Here is a 20,762-nt window from a genome sequence, read left to right as displayed (position 1 = left end):
TTAAATTCTTTTTTATTTTTTTTGTAATATCATGTTTATTAAGGCTGAAAGCAACCAAAAACAGTGCAAATACACAACCACAAGAGAGGCATAAAGTACAGTCATGTGTACATACCGTGTTTCCCCGATGATAAGGCAGGGCCATCAAATAAGACAGCCCCCCCTTTTTAGAAAAAATTGTAAAATAAGGCACCTCCCCCCGCAAATAAGCCACCCACCGATACCTGTGCTTACCCGAATCGGGTGGCACGGTGGGTGACTCCGTGTGGTCCCTCCGTCTACCGCGGGGGTCGGCAACCCGCGGCTCCAGAGCCGCATGTGGCTCTTTTCCACCTTTGCCGTGGCTCCGGTAGTGTGTCACGCAGGAATGCAACTTACAAGTCCGGCGTCGCGGCGGGAAATAGCCATGCTGAGCAGTGAGCTCAGCACGTACACAGATGAAAGCCTTGCTTGCTGATTGGTCCGGCGGCCGTGCCGCCGGACCAATCAGCAAGCAAGGCTTTCATCTGTGTAGTGCTGAGCTCACTGCTCAGCATGGCTATTTCCCGCCGCGACGCCGGACTTGTAAGTTGCATGCCTGAAAAAGAAATCATCCTGGCCGGGGTCGGTGTCATGCTCCGGAGATCTACAGCCTTCCTATCTCCCTCTCCCTTCTACCTGCTTCCGGCCACATCCCCTGCTCCGCGGCTCTCTTCGGCAACTCAGCAGCAGCGATCGACACAAGCTTCTGACGTCGGGGCCTACCCTCTGCGAGTCCCGCTTGTTTCAACTTCCTTTTTCCACAAAGGCGGGACTCGTAGAGGGAAGGCCTCGATGTCGGCAGCTTGTCTTGATCACCGCTGCTGACGAGTTGCTGAAGAGAGTCGCGGAGCAGGGGGATGTTGCCAGGTGCAGGTAGAAGGGAGAGGGCCAGATGCAGGACTCGTGGGTGAGGGAGGAGAAGAGAGAGGGGAGGGAAACAAAAGGAAATATTTCATACTGGGCTGGGCCGGAGTGGAGGGAGGGTGGAAAGACATTGAAAGGGTAAATAAGGCATCCCCCCGAAAATAAGCCCTAGAGCATATTTTGGCCTTCCAAAAAAAATAAGACAGTGTCTTACCATCGGGGAAACACGGTAGATGCGTGCAAAATAGCTACCAGGTACTTCTGTCATTTTGAACATAATCCTCACAGAATCTCCAAATGATTCATCACATCCCGTTTCCCATACATGCAAATCATACTCTCCAGCCATACACATTCAACCCCACAGCCACACCTCCACACAACACCCAGACCACAGACCAGAGGACATAGACTGAAACTGAGTGGCAGCAGGTTTAGGACAAATGTCAGGAAGTTCTGTTTCACACAGCGCGTGGTGGGTGCTTGGAATGCACTCCCGGAGGAGGTCGTGGAGGAGACTACTGTTCTGGGATTCTAACGCAAGTTGGATGCACACCTTCTTGCATATCATATTGAGGGATACGGTAAATCCGGGTCTCCAAGGAGTACCTAAATGGGCCGCCGCGTGTGCGGATCGCCGGACTAGATGGACCTCGGTCTGATCCAGTGAGGGCGTTTCTTATGTTCTTATATGGTGCGTGGTCCTCCCCGACATCGCCGCGGCAAGGTATGGGTCAAAAAGAGAAGGAAAAATAAGGAAAGAAGACGAGGTAGAAATAAAGAGAAAGGGAGAGAGAAAAAAGAAAAGAAAGAGCAAGAGGCGCACCCCAAGCGGGCTCCAGCATACCACAGTCCCCCCCAAAGGTCCTCTCAGCAGGACAGCGAGAAGTAGGAGCAGTGCACAACTCAATGGGCAAGGAAATAGGAGACGGAAAAGAAAAAAAAAAATCAGAAGAAACAAACAGTAGGGGACAGGGCAGGAGAGGGCAAAATTTAAATTCTTTATTTATTAAATTAAACAACCATGCCAAAGTTAGAGAAAACACAACAATCATTAAAATACAGCAGGCCACCGATTATCCAAACTCCCCAATTATCCGGACTGCTTCCGTTCTTTATTGTTTAAATCTTTGCATCATAATCACAAACAGTTTGGTCATACCTAAACCGCGGAGCCATCACTAGGGCCCAGGAGGCGTCTCCCGTTCAAACCCGAGAATGCCGGTAAGCAAGCACGTTACACAAGAAGAATCTAAAAAAAATAAAAAATAAAATGCCAGAACAAAGCTCCGTCACAGCAAAACCGCCGCGAGACTAAGTAAAACTTTCAAAATAGAACAAAACACTCTCATCAATACTGGGCAAGTTTCTCAAATAACATCATCACGTAACATTTAAAGGCTTTTGAATATTTAAATGTGCTCATCAGTAAGCTCTTCAGTAAGGCGCCACAACAGCGGTACAACATCACTGGAAAGGTGCTTGAATTTTAATCATAACACATTGCATGGAGCAAGGAATCTTGCTTCTACTGGATGGCAAATGTTATGGCTCTACATAAGCTGTTTAACAGTAGACCACTTATCTGAAAAGGTCAGTTCATGGCTCCAACACAGTCTGTGTTTCGCTAAGCTACATCAGGAAGCCGGAAGGATAAGCTTTTTGTATTGATTTTATTTGCAGTGTGCAGTGCTTTAGTCCTTTGATCTACATACTTGATGTTGAATAAAGACGCCCCCAAGTGTGTAAATCAAAGGACTAAAGCACTGCACACTGCAAATAAAATCAATACAAAAAGCTTATCCTTCCGGCTTCCTGATGTGGCTTAGCGAAACACAGACTGTGTTGGAGCCGTGAACTGACCTTTTCAGATAAGTGGTCTACTGTTAAACAGCTTATGTAGAGCCATAACATTTGCCATCCAGTAGAAGCAAGATTCCTTGCTCCATGCAATGTGTTATGATTAAAATTCAAGCACCTTTCCAGTGACGTTGTACCACTGTTGGTGGCGCCTTGCTGAAGAGCTTATGAGCACATTTAAATATTCAAAAGCCTTTAAATGTTGCGTGATGTTATTATTTGAGAAACCTGCCCAGTATTGATGAGAGGAGGGTCTTCTGTGTTTTGCTCTATACATCCATCTTCAGCATTAACCTTTAACATTCAACACCTTCTCAGACCCTGATACAGGTATCACATTTGACAACTCTAAACCCAAGCTACCTTTTTTCTGAACAGTGTAACTGGGTTTCAACCACCTGAACCACCACTCTACTACTTCCCCTTTCCCTTCACACCACCTAAATGCCCCAGGCCTGCCAAAACGCCTCACAACAGCCTTCGCCATAATGCTCAACATTTTCAATGTTCAATGTGTGTACTCTTTTCAAAAAGGAATGTCCAATCATCCGGATTTTCCATTAGCCGGACTACTCTGACGGGAATAGTCTGAATAATCGACATCCTACTATACAAGAAAATACACCTCGACTCTCCTGCTACATCAGAAAAACAGTCCTGTCTCGTGTTGGTTGACGTTTCCATGTCCACAATATATTTAAACTTCTCTTTCCAACTAATTAAGGGGCCTTTTTTACTACAGTTACCATATTTTTCTCCAGGAAACCCTGGACACAGGTTGCCTCCCCATTCTGCCTCCAGCTCCATCCCCAGAAAGCCTCCTCTCTTCTTCCAGACGAGCTCCAGCCGCATCTTGAAGGCCTGGAGCATACATGTAAAATGGCCTTTTGCTGTGCGGGGTTCAAATTGTGGAATTCACTTGTTGATCAATTACGAAAATGTCATGACAAAAGTAATTTCAGAAAACTAGTAAAAATGCATTTTTCTACGAACTGATCTTTGCGGTTGTTCTTTTGATGGGCACATTACGTGATTTTCTAATGATTATATCTTAATGTTTGTTTGATTTTATTTGTTTTATTGAATTATGTATGTAACAATATGTAAACCGTCTAGGTTTAAATGGTATAGAAATTTTTAAAAATTAAATAAATAGATAGACTCGACACTGACAGTGTTTCGGCTAAAATGGTCTTTGTCAAGAGTTTAAAAGTGCTGAAATTGTTGAACATAGATAAAACAGCTGAGTAAAACCACTGAAGATACATGCACACACTTTTGGTCACCAGTGTTTATCTTTGTTCAACATTTTCAGCATTTTTGTTTCATTTTGTATCACTGAAAAGTGTCAAGAAAAGTGTGAAATAACTTGTAAGTTTCATGGCTCCACATCATTCTCTTCTTGGCTGGGCTGAGAACTTTTCAACGGCCCCTCGTATTGTGATGTCATAATGTCTCATTCCTCCAATGCCTAAGAGCCAACCTCATCGATGATGTCACAATGGCTTGGTTTCCCTATACTTGTGCCCATTTGCTAGATGCATTTGACTCATTGAAATGAAATGTGTCTTGAAAAGTGTGAAATAACTGGTAAGTTTCATGGCTCCCCATCATTCTATTCTTGATTGGGCTGAGAACTTTTCAGCAGACCTCGTATTGTGATGTCATAATGCCTAATTTCACCAATGCCTAAGAGCCAACCTCATTAGTGATGTCACAATGGCTTGGTTTCCCTATACTTGTGCCCATTTGCTAGATGCATTTGACTCATTGAAATGAAATGGGTCTTGAAAAGTGTGAAATAACTGGTAAGTTTCATGGCTCCCCATCATTCTCTTCTTGGCTGGGCTGAGAACTTTTCAGCAGACCTCGTATTGTGATGTCATAATGCCTAATTTCACCAATGCCTAAGAGCCAACCTCATTAGTGATGTCACAATGGCTTGGTTTCCCTATACTTGTGCCCATTTGCTAGATGCATTTGACTCATTGAAATGAAATGGGTCTTGAAAAGTGTGGAATAACTTGTAAGTTTCATGGCTCCCCATCATTCTATTCTTGATTGGGCTGAGAACTTTTCAGCAGACCTCGTATTGTGATGTCATAATGCCTAATTTCACCAATGCCTAAGAGCCAACCTCATTAGTGATGTCACAATGGCTTGGTTTCCCTATACTTGTGCCCATTTGCTAGATGCATTTGACTCAATGAAATGAAATGTGTCTTGAAAAGTGTGAAATAACTGGTAAGTTTCATGGCTCCACATCATTCTCTTCTTGGCTGGGCGGATAACTTTTCAGTGGCCTCTTATAGTTTATATCTTTGCATAAGAAAACAAAGTTATAGCAGTCTTAGAAGGAAAGAACAGTCATACAGCTGGTGATGGAATACCCAAAAAAGAAAGCCACATACCTGCTGGGTGTCTGCACTGGTTAAAGTAAGATTGTTTGTCGAGACAGTGAGTGTTATACTCATGCCTGAAAACTGCAGGTTACTCTTGCCAAGAACAGAAGACAGAAATTTCACTGGAGGCTTTAAAAAAAAGAAAAGGAAATAGTGTTAAGATCTGCTATACAGCTGTTAAAAAATACAGTACTCCCCTGAAATTCGCGGGGGTTCCGTTCCAGAACACCCGCGAATTCCGAAAAATCGTAAATACGGTTTTTCAGCTTATCGAAGGCAGGAGAGGGCAGCTGGGGTGCCGGCAGGTGCTTAAATTGTACTTACGAAGCCGGGCACATTTTCCGACCGCCTCTTCCTGGTACTAAAGTCATGGTTACACCAATCAGGAGCTGCTTTGATGCACCAGATAGCGTGTCAAAGCAGCTCCTGATTGGTGTAACCATGACTTTAGTACCAGGAAGAGGCAGCTGGAAAATACCACAAATTACTGAGTCCGTGATTTGCGAACCGCAAATTCATGGGGGTTTATCTGCAGAGTTTGCCTGTTTCACTTAACACTGGCATATACTGTCCCCTTTTGAGGTCTAACTTGATTTTGGACAGAAGTGTGTGACTACCAAAATGTAAGATTGTCAGGAATGACGAGAGATCTAAAAATAATAATGCCTGGTTTGAGAGAGGTAATAATTTCTTGATTAGTTCCTAAAATGACCATAATTTAGATATAATAGGATAGGAATATTGTATGTCATATGAATTAAATCATCCATTTGAGATCCACAGTGGCAGCATAAGAACATAAAAATTGCCGCTGCTGGGTCAGACCAGTGGTCCATCGTGTCTTGCAGTCCGCTCCCGCGGCAACCCTTAAGTCAAAGACCAGTGCCCTAACTGAGTCTAGCCTTACCTGCATACGTTCTGGGTCAGCAGGAACTTGTCTAACTTTGTCTTGAATCCCTGGAGGGTGTTTTCCCCTATAACAGCCTCCGGAAAAGCGTTCCAGTTTTCCACCTCTCTCTGGGTGAAGAAGAACTTCCTTACGTTTGCACGGATTCCCCTTTTAAATTTAGAGAGTGCCCTCTCGTTCTCCTTACCTTGGGGTATTGCCATTTCTGACATATTTGACTTTTGATGGAGATGCCTACTTGATCTTTTCATTGCCCTAACACTTCAAATGACACCGTCTAACTTAACCTAAATGGAAATCTGCACATTCCCTTCATTCAACTCTTTGGAACCCGACCGTTGCAAAGATTCATAAATTTGAGTGTAACGTTGCAGAAAACTCCAACAGGCAGGGAAACTATTGATGAAACATGGTCCCTCAATGCTCACAAATAAGCAAATGTAAACCATAGGTGTCGGAACGGGGGAGGCCACTGGGGCCATGGCCTCCCCAAAAAATGGCAGTCACCGGTTGATGCCCGTCATCCCACCCGTTTCCCAACGTTGCACTTTAAATCTTCAGGGCAGCCGCCATGCAGTGTCAATGAGCAGGCCTGCCCCGGAACCCTTCATTCTACTTCCAAGGGGCAGGCCTGCCCCGAAGATTTAAAGTATAACGCCGAGAGGAGGTAAGGAGCTAGGGCAGAGCTCCTGTCCTCCCCCCCAAATTTAAACAGTGTTCCACTGCCTATGATGTAAACATTTGCTTATTTCTGATCTGAGGAAGAAGGGTTATCTTCAAAAGCTAGTCAACCAATGCACTAACCCCCTCTTTTACTAAGCTGTGATAGAGATTTGTACCGTGGCCCTGAGTGCTAAATGCTCTGATGCTGCTCTAATGCTCATCAAATTCCTATGAGCGTCAGAGCATTTAGCATCCCGGGCTGTGGTAGAAACCTCTACCATGGCTTAGTATAAAAGGGCCTAAGTTAGTCCAATAAAAAAGGTATTACCTTTATTCCTTTTATTTCTATACTGTATATTCACTCAATGTGTATTTAAACACTGAAATTCGTTGCCGGAGAACGTGGTAAAAGAATTTCGCTTAACAGGGTTTAAAAAGGTTTAGATAATTTCCTAAATCAAAAGTTCATAAGCCATTATTAAGATGGTTTGGGGAAAATCCATTGCTTATTCCTAGGATAAGCAGCACAAAATCTGTTTTACTACTTGGGAGCTAGCTAGGTACTTGGGACCTGGGTTGGAAACAGGACACTGGACTTGATGGGCCTTCGGTCTGTCTCAGTATGGCAATTCTTATGTTCTTATTCTGGAGGCAATCTGGGGGTGGAGCTGGCATTTAGCCAGTTAAAGTGCCAGGTACGATAATGACATAAATTAGGCCGCACAAAAGCCATTCTTCATACCAATTAAATGCTGAATATAGCACTTAACCAGCTATGGTTTTGCCAGCTCCATATACCTGGAAATTCAAGGCCAGAGCCCAGTCATGGCCTGCCTGTGGTCAGCATAACGCCGAGTGCTCCCGTCTGAATACCAGACCCGTTTTTTGTGTCTCTCCTCACGCTAGGTGAAACCGCAGCCTCTATTATCCGCTTAGAACCGCAAGGCATAAGCGGAATAGAAATCACTAATGTAATGTAATGTAATATTACCTTTCGCTTTTTCATAGCTCCTTTTGTGCCTGGTACAGCTTCACACAGTCGGCTTATGGCTTCCCTACATGAAAGGAATGACATAAATTAGTAGCTGCTCTTTTTTTCCTTTGTTTTAGAAAACACTGGAGATTACAATGAACAAGTCTAAAATCTTATAATTGTTTTACACATCACTTGAAATCTGTAAGAGCCAAATTTAGGAGCCTTTTTTACCAAGCTAATATGGCGCTTAAAAGGTGTCAGGTCAAAAGCGCGCCGGGACAAAGGTGCGGCCAGACAATTGAGCGCAGCGCGCGCCATCGCGCCGCTCTAAATTACAGTTTTTAGCGCACCGACGGGGGTGTGTGGGGGGGAACCCCCCACTTTACTTAATAGACATCGCGCCGCATTGTGGGGGCATTGTGGGGGGTGTGGGGGGTTGTAACCCCCCACATTTTACTGAAAACTTCACTTTTTCCCTGTTTTTAGGGAAAAAGTTCAGTTTACAGTAAAATGTGGAGGGTTACAACCCCCCATAACACCGGCGCGATGTCTATTAAGTAAACTGGGGGGGTTCCCCAACAAAACCCCCCGTCGGAGCCCCTAAAAACTGTAATTTAGAGCGGCGCGGTGGCGCGCGCTGCGCTCAATTGTCGGCGCGCACTTTTGTCTTTCGCGCCATTGTCTATGGCTGCCCTCTTGATTTTTTCAACCTGCAGTAAAACCAGGTTAAAGCCGTGCTAATGCTTTGTGAATTGAACCCTCCCCTCCCACCTCATTCTCCTATCGTTTACACTTTTCTTTCCTATTGACCGATTCTCTTCTTTTGAAGTTTTTCTTTTCTAAACCTCTTTGTTACATGCAATGAAGAAAGGAGAACATGAAGTCTAATAAACCGTAAGAAATGGATAAAGTTAGTTGAATAAAAAAATCATCACTTTATATATGTGTATATGAGTTTTATTGCTGTTGCTCTAAAAATCAGAGAACATAAGAACATAAGAAGTTGCCCCCGCTGAGTCAGACCAGAGGTCCATCTTGCTCAGCGGTCCGCTCCCGCGGCGGCCCATCAGGCCTAGTGCCTGAACAGTGGTCCCTGATTAATTTTGTAACTTACCTCTAATCCCATCCCTCTACTCTTATCTGTACCCCTCAATCCCTTTGTCTTCCAAGTACCTATCCAAAGCTTCTTTGAACCCCTGTAGCGTGCTCCTGTTTATCACATCCTCTGGTAGCGCATTCCCTGTATCCACCACCCTCTGTGTGAAAAAGAACTTCCTGGCGTTTGTTCTAAACCTCTCCCCTCATCCTTTTTTTTACTTAGAAAAATTAGTCAAGAAATGGATTTATGCCAATTAAAAAGGTATCAGTTTATTTTTATTTTTTTGACCTTTCTTTCTGTCTCTCTGAAAATCAGGGGCCACTTTGTTCATTGTTCCATCACATGAGAGTAGACTGATGTAAGGGGAAAAGAATGCGGCTGAAAGCTTGATGTCTGAACAGAGAAAACACTGTCTAAAAAATATTTTAAAAAAAAAAACAAAACCAAAAAACCCAGAACATCTCAACAAAGCAGCAGCTACGTGAACAAAACTGATTTTATTCAGAAAATATCCAATTTCTCCGTGCAATTAGCCAAGAGGGTTACATTGCTTGAAATTGGCCGATTAAGGTGACAATCCAAATCATTCAACCGAACTATTCTATATTAATAAGTTGAAGGTCCTAAACAGGCATCCTGCAGCCATTTGGAAATCAACTTATTTATTTATTTATTTATTTATTTAATTATTCATTTGCCACTTATATCCTAAGTGGTTTACGTCCAGGTACTTTATCATATTTCCTTATCTGTCCTAGCAGGCTCAAACTCTATCTAGTGTCCCTGGGGCAATGAAGGGGTTAAGTGACTTGCCCAGGGTCACAAGGAGCAATGAGGGATTTGAACCCACAACTTGCCAACAGAACCCTACTAATCATCCCATGCATGTATCACAGAACATAACAAAGCCAATCAGTTCATGCGAAAATTATGGCGCTCATTTTCAAGAGAAAAACGTCTCAAAAGTGACACAAAGCGACAGATGGACATTTATCATAGCAAAACATCCAAGTTGTGATTTTCGAAACTCAGATTTGAGACACTTTTTTTTTCCACAGTTCATCTAATCAAAAGGGGGCATGCTGGGCCCAGAATTTGGACATTTTCCTGGGATAACGGAACAAGATGAAAATGCCTAGGGCAAAAATTGGGATGTTTTTATCTGGACCTCACAGAAAAGGTGCCCTAACTGACCAGCTGACCACTGGAGAGATTAAGGCATGCCCTCTTTCTTAATCTCCAGTGGTCCCTACACCCTCCTACCCCAAAAGATAAGAACAGAAGAATAGCCTTACTGGGTCAGATCAGTATCCCGTCTTGCCAGAGGCCAATCCAAGTCACATGTACCTAGGGTTGCCAGATTTTCCTTTCGGAAAATCTGCTCCCCCTAGCCCCGCCTAGTTCTGGACCTATTGGGCCGCCGCATGAGCGGACTGCTGGGCACGATGGACCTTGGGTCTGACCCAGCGGAGGCATTGTTTATGTTCTTATGTTCAATAAGAATAATATGATTGTTTTTTGGGTTTTTTTCTCGTAGACCTCCTTACACATCCAGGGTAGGGGAGGGAGGGACATTTTGAGGAATTCTATTATATAAATATAATATTGGTAATAATTAATGAGTTAACATGTTATAATAAGAGAAAGAGGGGGAAATGGTTATTTTCTTTTTTAATTGTATATTAAGATGCATTTTATTCAAACTTTTAATGTTATATTATCTGTAATGCACTGCTAATGATTGGAAATTCAATAAAGAATTATAAAAACCAAAAAAAAGAAGTGAGCCAAGTATAGAACAGTGAAACCATTGTGACATCAGAAGAAGACTCTTTACTAATAAACCAGGAAAGTTAAAATTGACAAGTGTACGTTGCTTCAAAATCAAAAATGTTTAGTATTGCTGGGGTACATCTATGGAATAATTTACATGGACATCTAAGATTATGTATGAATTATACTAACATTAAGAAGTTCTTAAAGACACAACTTTTTGTTGAGGTCTATTTGAAATGAGGGTAATTTCATTCTAACTGCCTTGATATATTGTCACCATAGACGATGAGATTTTGAGAATGTTGGTCTTTTATATTAATACTAGTCATTAAGCCCGTTACATTAACGGGTGCTAGAATACTGTTCACCCTCTATGTTGCCCCTTCCATTCACTGCCCTCTCTTCTCTTTCCATCCAGTGTCCGCCCTCTCTCTCTCTGTCCCATATGGCCTCTCTCCATCTCCTCCTTCCTTTTGCCTTGGTCTGGCATACCTTCCTCCTTCCCTCCGAGTCATTCTCTCGCCCTCTGCTCCCTTTCCTCATTTAACTACTTCATTGGTCAGCAGCAGCATTCACAATTCATTGCTGTTGCTGGCTTCAGGTCTTTTTCTCTGGCTGGTCCTGTCTTCATGAAAACAGGAAGTAGGCAGGACCGGCCAGAGAGGAAGACCTGAAACCAGCAACAGCAGCGAATTGTAAACGCTGCTGCTGCCTGAAACACCCGAGGCAGACGCTTCTCTCCCCTCCCAGTCCAACCCCTGTGGACTCTGCGACCCTCCCAGCAAGATGACTTTAATATCAAACCTCCCTCCAGCGTTGGCAGCCGCAGCATGCTAAACAGGCTGCTTCGCGGCTTTCTTCTGCCGTTGAGTATCTCTGTCGTATCATTGATGACCTCATTAGTGACGCGGCAGAGGAACTCAACTGCAGGAGAAAGTCGCGAAGCAGCCTGTTTAACGTGCAGCGACTGCCAACGCTGGAGGGATGTTTGTACCGGTGCAGAAGCGATATGTCTCTCCCCCTCCAGTACCTGTGCAGCACTTTGCTGCGGCGCATCCTCCCATCGTGAGTCGGCCATAGCGCTCGAGTCTGTTTCTCCCGCTTTGTCTAGCCGCCACATACGCACTCTGGCCACGGACCTACAGATCACGGATCAGGGATTACAGATCACGCAGGTCCGAGTGCGCATGCGCGGCTAGCGTTTTATTATATAGGATGTTTTATGGTAAATTTTATGTGTGTTTGCTGTTGGAAACCACTTAATATTAAGCGGTCTATAAATGTTTTAAATAAATAAAATCAAGATTCAGAATTAACAGGCTAACAGAATTAATTTAGACTAACAGGAACTGTAACTTTTCAAAGTGTGATGGATGAAAACTTTAAAACTCACAGACATGCCCTAGAGGACTAGATTGCTATCTGCTTTGCTCCGTGTGGTGATTCCAAACAGCCTTGTAAGCAGATGAATAAAAAGCGTTCACAGTCTGATGCAAACATAAATAGTGCTTTATGCTAGTCAGGCGCTGCCGAGAAAACGTAGTGGCATCATCTCCACCGCCTTTACTCGAGGGCATGAGGGCACGTGACCCTGATGGAGTAATTTAGAGAAGCCTAAGAAGGCACCAGGAAACAAGAGCAAACTCGCAAAACGTACATATCAAAAGAACCAAGCAGCCTGGGAGTAACTGGCAGCTCAAGCAATCAGCTGGACATGAAAATCAGAAAGCTGAAGGTCAAATATATTCTTTGGTTCACCCATTTAGAGGTCAGAAAGGAGACCATTGCAAACAGCTGCTGAAGAGAGTCCATCAAATAAAAATTATTTTGGTAAGGGTGAAAGTGGAGGTGTGGCCTAGTGGTTAGAACTGCTGCCTCAGCACCATGAGGTTGTAAGTTTGGTCCCAGCCAACAACTTGTACCTCTAGGCAAGTCATTTAATCCCTCCATTGACCCAGGTACCACAGTTCGATTGTGAGACTGCCGGGACAGATAGGGTAAATGCTTAAGAGTACCTGATCTATTCAGTGTATTGTAAAGAGAAAGTGTTCCGAGGCTTTTCCTAGGGGATCTCAAACAGATAAAGTCATTGTACCTGTAGCCTATAATATTACCAGGCTGGGCTCTGTTATTCCTTAAGCAAATTTCTTTAATGCAAAACTTAAAGCAAAGAAATAAACAAACTTACAGTTCAGATGATCTTAAGGATTTCCTCTCACAGAATCCAGCATTTCCTCTGATCCTAGCAAGACTCTCTGTGCTGGGTAATACAGTACTCCAACATATTCAACTAATTTGTCCCCATCCCCATGGGATCTCAATATCCCCATGTGTTCTGTCCCATTCCTGTAGGCTCTGCCTTACCCGCACAAGCCTCAAACACTTATGATTTTAAAGGTTTTTGAAGCTTGGGCAGATGAGGACAGAGCTTGCAGGAATAGGGCAGGGACAGGAAAAGAACTGGTCGGGACAGGACGGGAAAATGAGTTCCCACGAGAATGGGGGGAAATTTGGTCCCGTGTCATTCTCTAGTGCCGATTCCAGCTCAGGATTGCTGCCACTGAACTGACTGCAGAGCTTGGCAGTATAGCATTCTGGGCCACCGGGTGCCTTTGGAGGACTCAAAGCGGTCTTCAGTTGGCAGGAATTGCAAGATTCCTGCCACCTACCTTAAGCGTGTACCACTACTGGGTGGGCCTGAGTCCACAATGGATGAGTCTTGGCTCCCCCCCCTCGAACCCACCTGTAGCTATGCCTCTAAATGGCAGCAAATATAGGATGATAAAAGCAGAGACATCAACCTCCTAGTGCAGCTTTTATCGTAGCTGTGTTTAATGTTTGTTTTTATTTTTTTTTTTATAAAACTTTATTAATTTTCCAAACTGAACAAAAAATGCATACAAGTGAGCATACAAGTATAAAGAAATAACAGGAATTATTGCAAAATAAAACATAGAAAACAAAATACCTTACACCCTCCCCCCCCCCCTCATCTGAATGTGTGTGGAAAGACAAGAAATACCCAAAACTTAAAGATTGTATTAATCAACCAATCTACAGTTTAACGAAATGTGTCTAACAGACTCCACGCTATCTAGCGCATCAAAGCAGCTCCTGATTGGTGTAGCCTGACTTTAGTTCCCGGAAGAGGCGGTCAGAAAATACCACGAAAGACTGAGTCCGCGATTTGCGAACCGAAAATTCGTAGGGGCATACTGTATACCGCAGCTTGATGAAAGGGGAGGGTTACCAGATTTTACTATTGTAAAACTTCAAATGTATCTTGAGCTTACTAAAGGGAGTTTGGTAGATGCATGGAACAGTCTCCCAGAAGAGGTGGTGGAGACAGAGACTGTGTCTGAATTCAAAAGGGCCTGGGATAGGCACGTGGGATCTCTGAGAGAGAAAGAGATAATGGTTACAGCGGATGGGCAAACTAGATGGGCCATTTGGCCTTTATCTGCCATCATGTTTCTATGATCTGTTGTTACTCTTATCAACGTTTTGGATTTGTGTTTTGAAGTTTGAGTGAACAATGACCACATCACTTGTTTAACACAATATTAATTCTCACAGTCTTGAGGAGCTACATGGTTTGAATATATTGACAGAATCAGCTAATTGCTCTGTTTGTCTTTCCATAATGTGCCGGTATGCAGACATTCCCTGAAATCTCATCTTTGTATCAAAAAATGTTTTTCATTGTGGTTAAATGCTTGTGGTTGTGTAACTACAAAAAGGCGGTATATCCCTTTCTCCTCCTCTTAAACCCTTAATGCACGGTTTTTGTTTTTCATTTTTGGCGAGTCATTTTTTTGTCTCCTCTTTTCCCAGACCAGCACCTCTGTTGGTTGTCTGTGAGATGTGAACAGCATGGATGAGCACAGTAATTGCCCTCCCAGGATCTGCCTGCTCTATTCCAGCGCTCTTAATCTGTGCGTGAATCGGCTCCAAAAAAAGTATCCAACGTATGTCACTTGGCTACAGGCTGTCTTCCTCTCAGGTCTGCCCGCTGCAGCTTCTCAGTCATTGAGCGGGCCTGGATTTGCTCAAAAAGCAGAAACAAACCCACACAAAAATGAAAAATAAAACTATTGTCTCATGTAGCCGTTTGCTGCTGAACCCTGACCTTTTGTGAGTCTGTGATCAGCAGTGTACAGTCAGTTGAAAACAAATGCTGTCCTTTTCCATTCCCAGACTCTTTCTTTCTGTGACCCATCCAACCAGTCCTCTGGCCCTATTTCAAGGCAAAATACAGTGGGAAGATAAAGGGAAAATAGTATCCGGTCCTTTAACTTCCCCTGCCTGTACTCTGCCTATATTTCTAGAGATAAGCAAACAGTATTGAGGGGAGGGGGTGGGAAGCCAAGGTTTCCAGAAAGCCAGGCCTTCATAAGTTGGTCTCTTGACTCCCAAGCCCTGCCCACCATCCGTGTTCACTGAATCACCAGCTTTATGGTGAGGAAAAAGAACACGATCAGAGGCATATTTATTTATTTGGTTTTATAATCCCCTCTTTCCAGGAAAGCATTAGAATGGGTTATAAGTTTACATATATATTAGTCCTTTTATCTACCTGGTATCACAGCTCCGACATGCCTGATAAGCATTTTAGTTCATCTTATTTTTATACTCACAGCCTGTCCCCCTTCTCTTCATTATTTTGCAGCTAAAGACCTTCTGTGCTTATCTCATGTCTCCTTGAAGTTCTCGACTCTTTTAGCCTCCACCTTCTACTTTGGAAAGGCGTTCCATCCATCCTCCACCCTTTCCGTGCAAAAGTATTTCCCAATGCTGTTCCAAGACAGAGCACCCATTTGAGTCTTCATACCGCTTGCAGAACTAACTTTCCATTTAAGAAAGTTTGCTTCTTCTGGACTGGAACGGAGGAGTAGCCCAGTGGTTAGAGCAATTTAGCTGAGGACCACCGAAGCTAGCATTGAAATCCCACTGTTGTTCCCTGTGATCTTGTGAGCTAGTGCTACAAAAGTGTGAAATAAATCCAAAATACCTTTCAAGATTCCAAATTTATTTACAGTTTGATATACCGACCATCAAACAAATATCTGGACAATTTACAATTGTTAAAATTAGAATTTAAAAAAGTAATAATAAAAATAAAAGTAAGATAGGGTAACATAAAAACCAGACAAAGATACGGACAAAGTTGATACAATATGCATTGGGGGAGGTAATACAAACACGGGCATCGAAGTCAAAATGAAAATAAAAGGGAGGTAGGAAGGGGAAGGGAGAGAACGAATAGGGGAGGGGAGGGGGGGTCGCTTCTTAAAAGCAGTTGTTTTTAACCATTAAAGATGGAAGAAAAAGGGTCTTATCCAGAATTTTGGTAGGCGTCTTGAAATAAAAAGGTGGTTTTGAATTTGTCGAGTAAGTTTTCCGATCGAAGGTGAGATGGCACTGCGTTCCAGAGGGAAGGGGCCTCTCCTCTGGAATATTCATGACATCAGTTTCCATGCATTGGGTTTCCAGTGTATGTAAACTGATCTCATGTACTGCCAGTGGCATAGTATGGGGAGTGGGGGGTCCAATCTGCCCCGTGCGCAGACTTGGTAGGGGCACCAGCAGCTGTCCTCCTCTCCTCCCCGCCGCTCCTTTCCAACCGTCCCGAACTTACTGCCCACGTTTGTATTGCCTCTCTCTGACGCCCTTTCTGGGCCCCATGTTTAGGAAGTGACGACAGAGGGATAGCCATAAATGGCAGCGAATATAGACCTATAAATGGCAGCCTCGACTTACCCTTTACCGATTTACATCCATAACTTCCATGAAGTTACTGTACATATGGTTTATTTTATTTAATATAACACCTTCCTCATATAATAAAAGAGCGGCTCACATAGTCAATAAAACATACAATAAAACTAACTATGTCGCAAGTAAAACTAAAATTATATATATTTTAAAAAAAAATAAAATTAATTATTTTCAAACTAAAATTAAGACAGTTCCTCAGGACACAGCTAAGAATCCTTCTCAGACGCAAGGCAAACGTTTTTCAGCATAGACCACAGAACAATCAGGTTACATCAGAGGGCCACAAACTGCAACTTGACCCCGTCCCACTCGCTTTCCCGATATCAGCAAGGGAAGTCAATGGACGGGGTGCAATGGTGGCATCCTTGTGCTTTGTGGATGCACTAGCCATATACAGGTAGCTATGGCCCCTGTTCTCCTCTTCCCTCCTCCCAGTATCTAAACTCCATGGATGATTACCTGTAGCACAAATGTAGTTCTCTTACCTTGTGACTTGTGTCCGTGTGCCAAAGTCAAGGGACCTCATAGACTGCAGCACTTCAATACAGCCCATGTACTAAGAAAAAGCAAAGAACAAGAACACTGATCTTTGCAGTAAAGCTTGAATTACTTCTCTCCGTACAACTCCACAGAATGAACAATAATTATACTTTTAAAACCTCTGAAAATAAACCTAAGCCCCTCTCATGTGTGTGTGTGTTTATACATGTACGTATGTGTGTGTACTTTCACTTTTTTTTTTTCTTGATTTTTCACACTATTTTTGTTCATTTTACACATTCATGTGAAATTAAAACTTTTTCATGCACATTGGAACTTTTTAGCTGGCAGATTTTAGATTGATGTACGAATTCCTCTCTCCACCAGGATAGGGAGAATTCCCATCAGATAAATGCAAAGCCTCTTGTAAAGAAGTGCAATGCATATGTTAAGCCCCTCCATTTAGAGAGGAAATATCAGAGAGCTGCACATGGAGAAAACGGTGTCAGGTCAAAAGCGCGCCGGGACAAAGGCGGCGCAGACAATTGAGCGCAGCGCGGAGGCGCTTGCTGCAGAAAATTACTGTTTTTAGGGCTCCGACGGGGGAGGCGTGGGGGGGGAACCCCCCACTTTACTTAATAGAGATCGCGCCGCGTTGTGGGGGGTTTGGGGGGTTGTAACCCCCCACATTTTACTGAAAACTTCACTTTTTCCCTGTTTTTAGGGAAAAAGTGAAGTTTACAGTAAAATGTGGAGGGTTACAACCCCCCAAACCCCCCACAACGCCGGCGCGATCTCTATTAAGTAAGCTGGGGGGGGGCTCCCCAACAAAACCCCCCCGTCGGAGCCCATAAAAACTGTAATTTCCTCCGTCTTGCGCTCAGTTGTCGGCGCGCACCTTTGTCTTTCGCGGGGTTGTCTATGAACCGGAGAAAATAACTATAGAATTCCCACTTCTTCCCCCCCACCTCAAAACATATATAACAGATTTCAAAATTCACTGCTGTCTCTTTAAAGGGCCCAGATCACAGCACTTGCAGCCTCCAGGCTGCAGGGCTGCCCAAGTCCGGTCCTCAAGATCTACTGGCAGGCCAGGTTTTCAGAATATTATAATTCAATTCTTCAATTGTTTCACTGCTGGAATAACTTTGAAAATTGCCCCATCCTATCCCCCCCTTTTTAGTATCTGTGAAATAAATGCTTAGTAGAAAGGATCCTGAATGTAAGAAGAGATCACTAGAAACTCATGTTGAATATTTCAGTAGATCTGCAGCTTTTCCCCCATCTGCTGAAACAAAAGGAGCAAAGGGCAGAAACACTTCTGTCTCCACATACATGCTCAGCACGTTTCAAAGAACAACCACACAGGTTTCCCTTTGGAAACCCAACTAAAGTACAAAAGAATTACTAAATGGCATGGAAACAGGCTCCTATAAAACGGGACTGGGCTTATATGTAGATAAGAACATAAGAGTTGCTATACTGGGGCAGACCAAAGGTCCTCCAAGCCTGTTTCCAACCCAAGTTACAGGATCCCAAAAGAGTAAACCAGATTTTATGTTGCCTATCCTAGAAATAAGCAGTGGATTTTCCCAAGTCCATCTTATGGGCTTTACTTTCTAGGAAATTAGCCAAACCTTTTTTTAAACTCTGCTAAGTTAACTCCTTTCACCACATTCTCTGGCAACAAATTCCAGAGTTTAATTACATATTGAGTGAAGAAATATTTTCTCTGGTTTATTTTAAATCTACAACTTAGCATCTTCATTGCATACCCCCTAGTCCTACGGTAGTATTTTTAGAAAAGGTAAACAAGCGATTCATCATTTCTACCTGTTCCACTCCACTCAGCATTTTTATAGATCTCTATCATATCTCCCCTGAGCTGTCTCTTCCAATAGGCATTCCTGGTTGTATAGTACATGCCTATTTTATAAAATAATCTTTGTTAAACTCAGATGACCCTTATTCTGCAGTTAATTCTTAATTCAAATTCACTCCATTTTACCAATCTTCAGTGGTACCACTCCAGCAGCTCACGATCTGATCAGTGCCTAAGCTATATGTATCACATCCTCACTTATCTATTATTTGCTGAAACATTTCTAAAAGCTTATCCAAATTGCTGCTCATCTTATTCATTAAATAGTAAAATATTTTTACTTAGCTTACTTTAATCCAAAGCTTCATAATCCAAGTCCTCCAATTAGAGACTAACAAAAAAAATAAGGTTCCTGCTTACCTAGGGAAGAGGGTGGGGGGGGGGGAAGAGACTTAAGAGGAACAGGGGGGCTCACGCCGGCCTCAGTCCTCCCTCTGACATCACTTCCTGGTGAGGAGTTCTTGGAGATACTTTTGAGTTAACCCAGGGGTGATGGGAAGACCACATGTGCCCACCCAGTTTGCCCAGTGGCCCATCCAAAATCTGAGGGTGATAATTTTAAAACAGTGATTGTGATGTTGACATCCCCATTGTTCAACTATAGTAACTCTCTTTATCTAGGATTACCTAAATGTGTCCTGCAAGCTATGCAACTAGCACAGAATGCCTCTGCACGTCTCATTGCTCATGTCTCTAAGTTTGATCACGTTACCCCAATTCTCCGAGATCCCCGCTAGCTGTCGATCGGTGCACGGATTAAATTCAAGGTCTTTTGTATAATTTTCATATTGTTACATGACAACTGTCCTGTGGCTCTGCGCTCCGTTTTGCAGTGGTATCGCCCTTTGCGTGCACTACACTCTTCGGATAGGATGTATCTGGAAGTACCTCTCTGTGAGCGGTAAGACTTTGTTCTCAGTGCAGGAGTCTGTCATAGGGGAAAACACCCTCCAGGGATTCAAGCCAAAGTTAGACAAGTTCCTGCTGAACCGGAACGTACTCAGGTAGGGCGAGTCTCAATTAGGGCGCTGGTCTTTGACCAGAGGGCCGCCGCGTGAGCGGACTGCTGGACACGATGGACCACTGGTCTGACCCAGCAGTGGCAATTCTTTTGTTCTTATGTTTAGGGATTGGTCTTATGGAATGTGTTACTACTGGAATTAAGGCAGGCTCCCACTTTGTTACAGTTCAGAAAAGCTGGACACTGAGACAGCAGCAGAAAAGGAAGTCAGCATTGGAAAATGTATGTTCTCAAGAGTCACAGTGGAAATCTGTTTCAGTGCACCAAAGTCACTTGTTTTTACACAGATTGGATGGGGACAGTGGTTAGCTAGAGGCTCAAAGACACTTGTTAAACACAGGATGAGTGGAAATGGAAGATGGCTACAGGCCTCAAGACACTCACTAGACACAGATTGGACTGGGTTGGAAGTTAACAACAAGAGGCCCAAAGATAAGGATAGAGTTGACTACAGGCCCTAAAACACTTGTGAGATACAGACTGGATTAGGATGGAGATTGGCTAGAGGCTCCAAGACACTTGTTAGACACAGATTGAGTGGGAATGGTCAATGGCCAGAGGCCCAGGTTCTCTTGTTTTACACAGATTTGAGGGAGCCCAGAGCCATGTGTTTTACACAGATTGGGTGGCCTAGACTTTAAATCAATTTTGGGGGGAAGGCATCTCATTGGAGGATGCAATTGCAAGGGAGGCCCACACTCAAAATCAATTTTAAAAAGCTGAGCCAACACAAACATAAGCAACGGGGAGTCTGAAACAATGCGCAGAAAATGACTACAGGAGATGAAAGTTTTCCACAGGCAGATCCCTAAAGAGGATTCACGCAATTCTTAGAATGGTGTTCACCCTACAAGGAGATGAATCATGCCAGATCATTAACTGAAATAATTAGGTACCGTGAAATGTGGCCTTTTTGGCCTCAATAAAAAAACTACTTTTGGGCACATTCTGCAGTAATCATTTGTACAATTCCCTGTGATTTACAATTGTTTAAAATCTCAGTTCTATTAGATAAGAAGTGTTACACTCACTT

At 43.4% G+C, this 20,762-nt stretch overlaps 1 protein-coding gene across 2 annotated transcripts in view; it reads right to left on the bottom strand.

Moving 5' to 3' along the window:
* Positions 1-20,762, bottom strand: part of SHC4 (SHC adaptor protein 4) — an 85,537-nt gene that overhangs the window by 42,461 nt on the left and 22,314 nt on the right. For both annotated transcript variants that reach the window (XM_033920180.1, XM_033920181.1), the window contains exons 3-5: positions 16,832-16,902; positions 7,709-7,772; positions 5,157-5,276 (exon numbers count right to left, since the gene is read on the bottom strand). In XM_033920180.1, coding sequence (XP_033776071.1) covers positions 5,157-5,276; positions 7,709-7,772; positions 16,832-16,902 — 255 coding nt within the window. The remainder of the gene's footprint in view (positions 1-5,156; positions 5,277-7,708; positions 7,773-16,831; positions 16,903-20,762) is intronic.

The sequence above is a fragment of the Geotrypetes seraphini genome, chromosome 14 (genome assembly GCF_902459505.1).
Source record: "Geotrypetes seraphini chromosome 14, aGeoSer1.1, whole genome shotgun sequence".
Classification (NCBI taxonomy): domain Eukaryota; kingdom Metazoa; phylum Chordata; class Amphibia; order Gymnophiona; family Dermophiidae; genus Geotrypetes; species Geotrypetes seraphini.
Note: the sequence above shows the minus strand (reverse complement) of the source record. Positions and strands in the feature narration are given on the sequence as shown.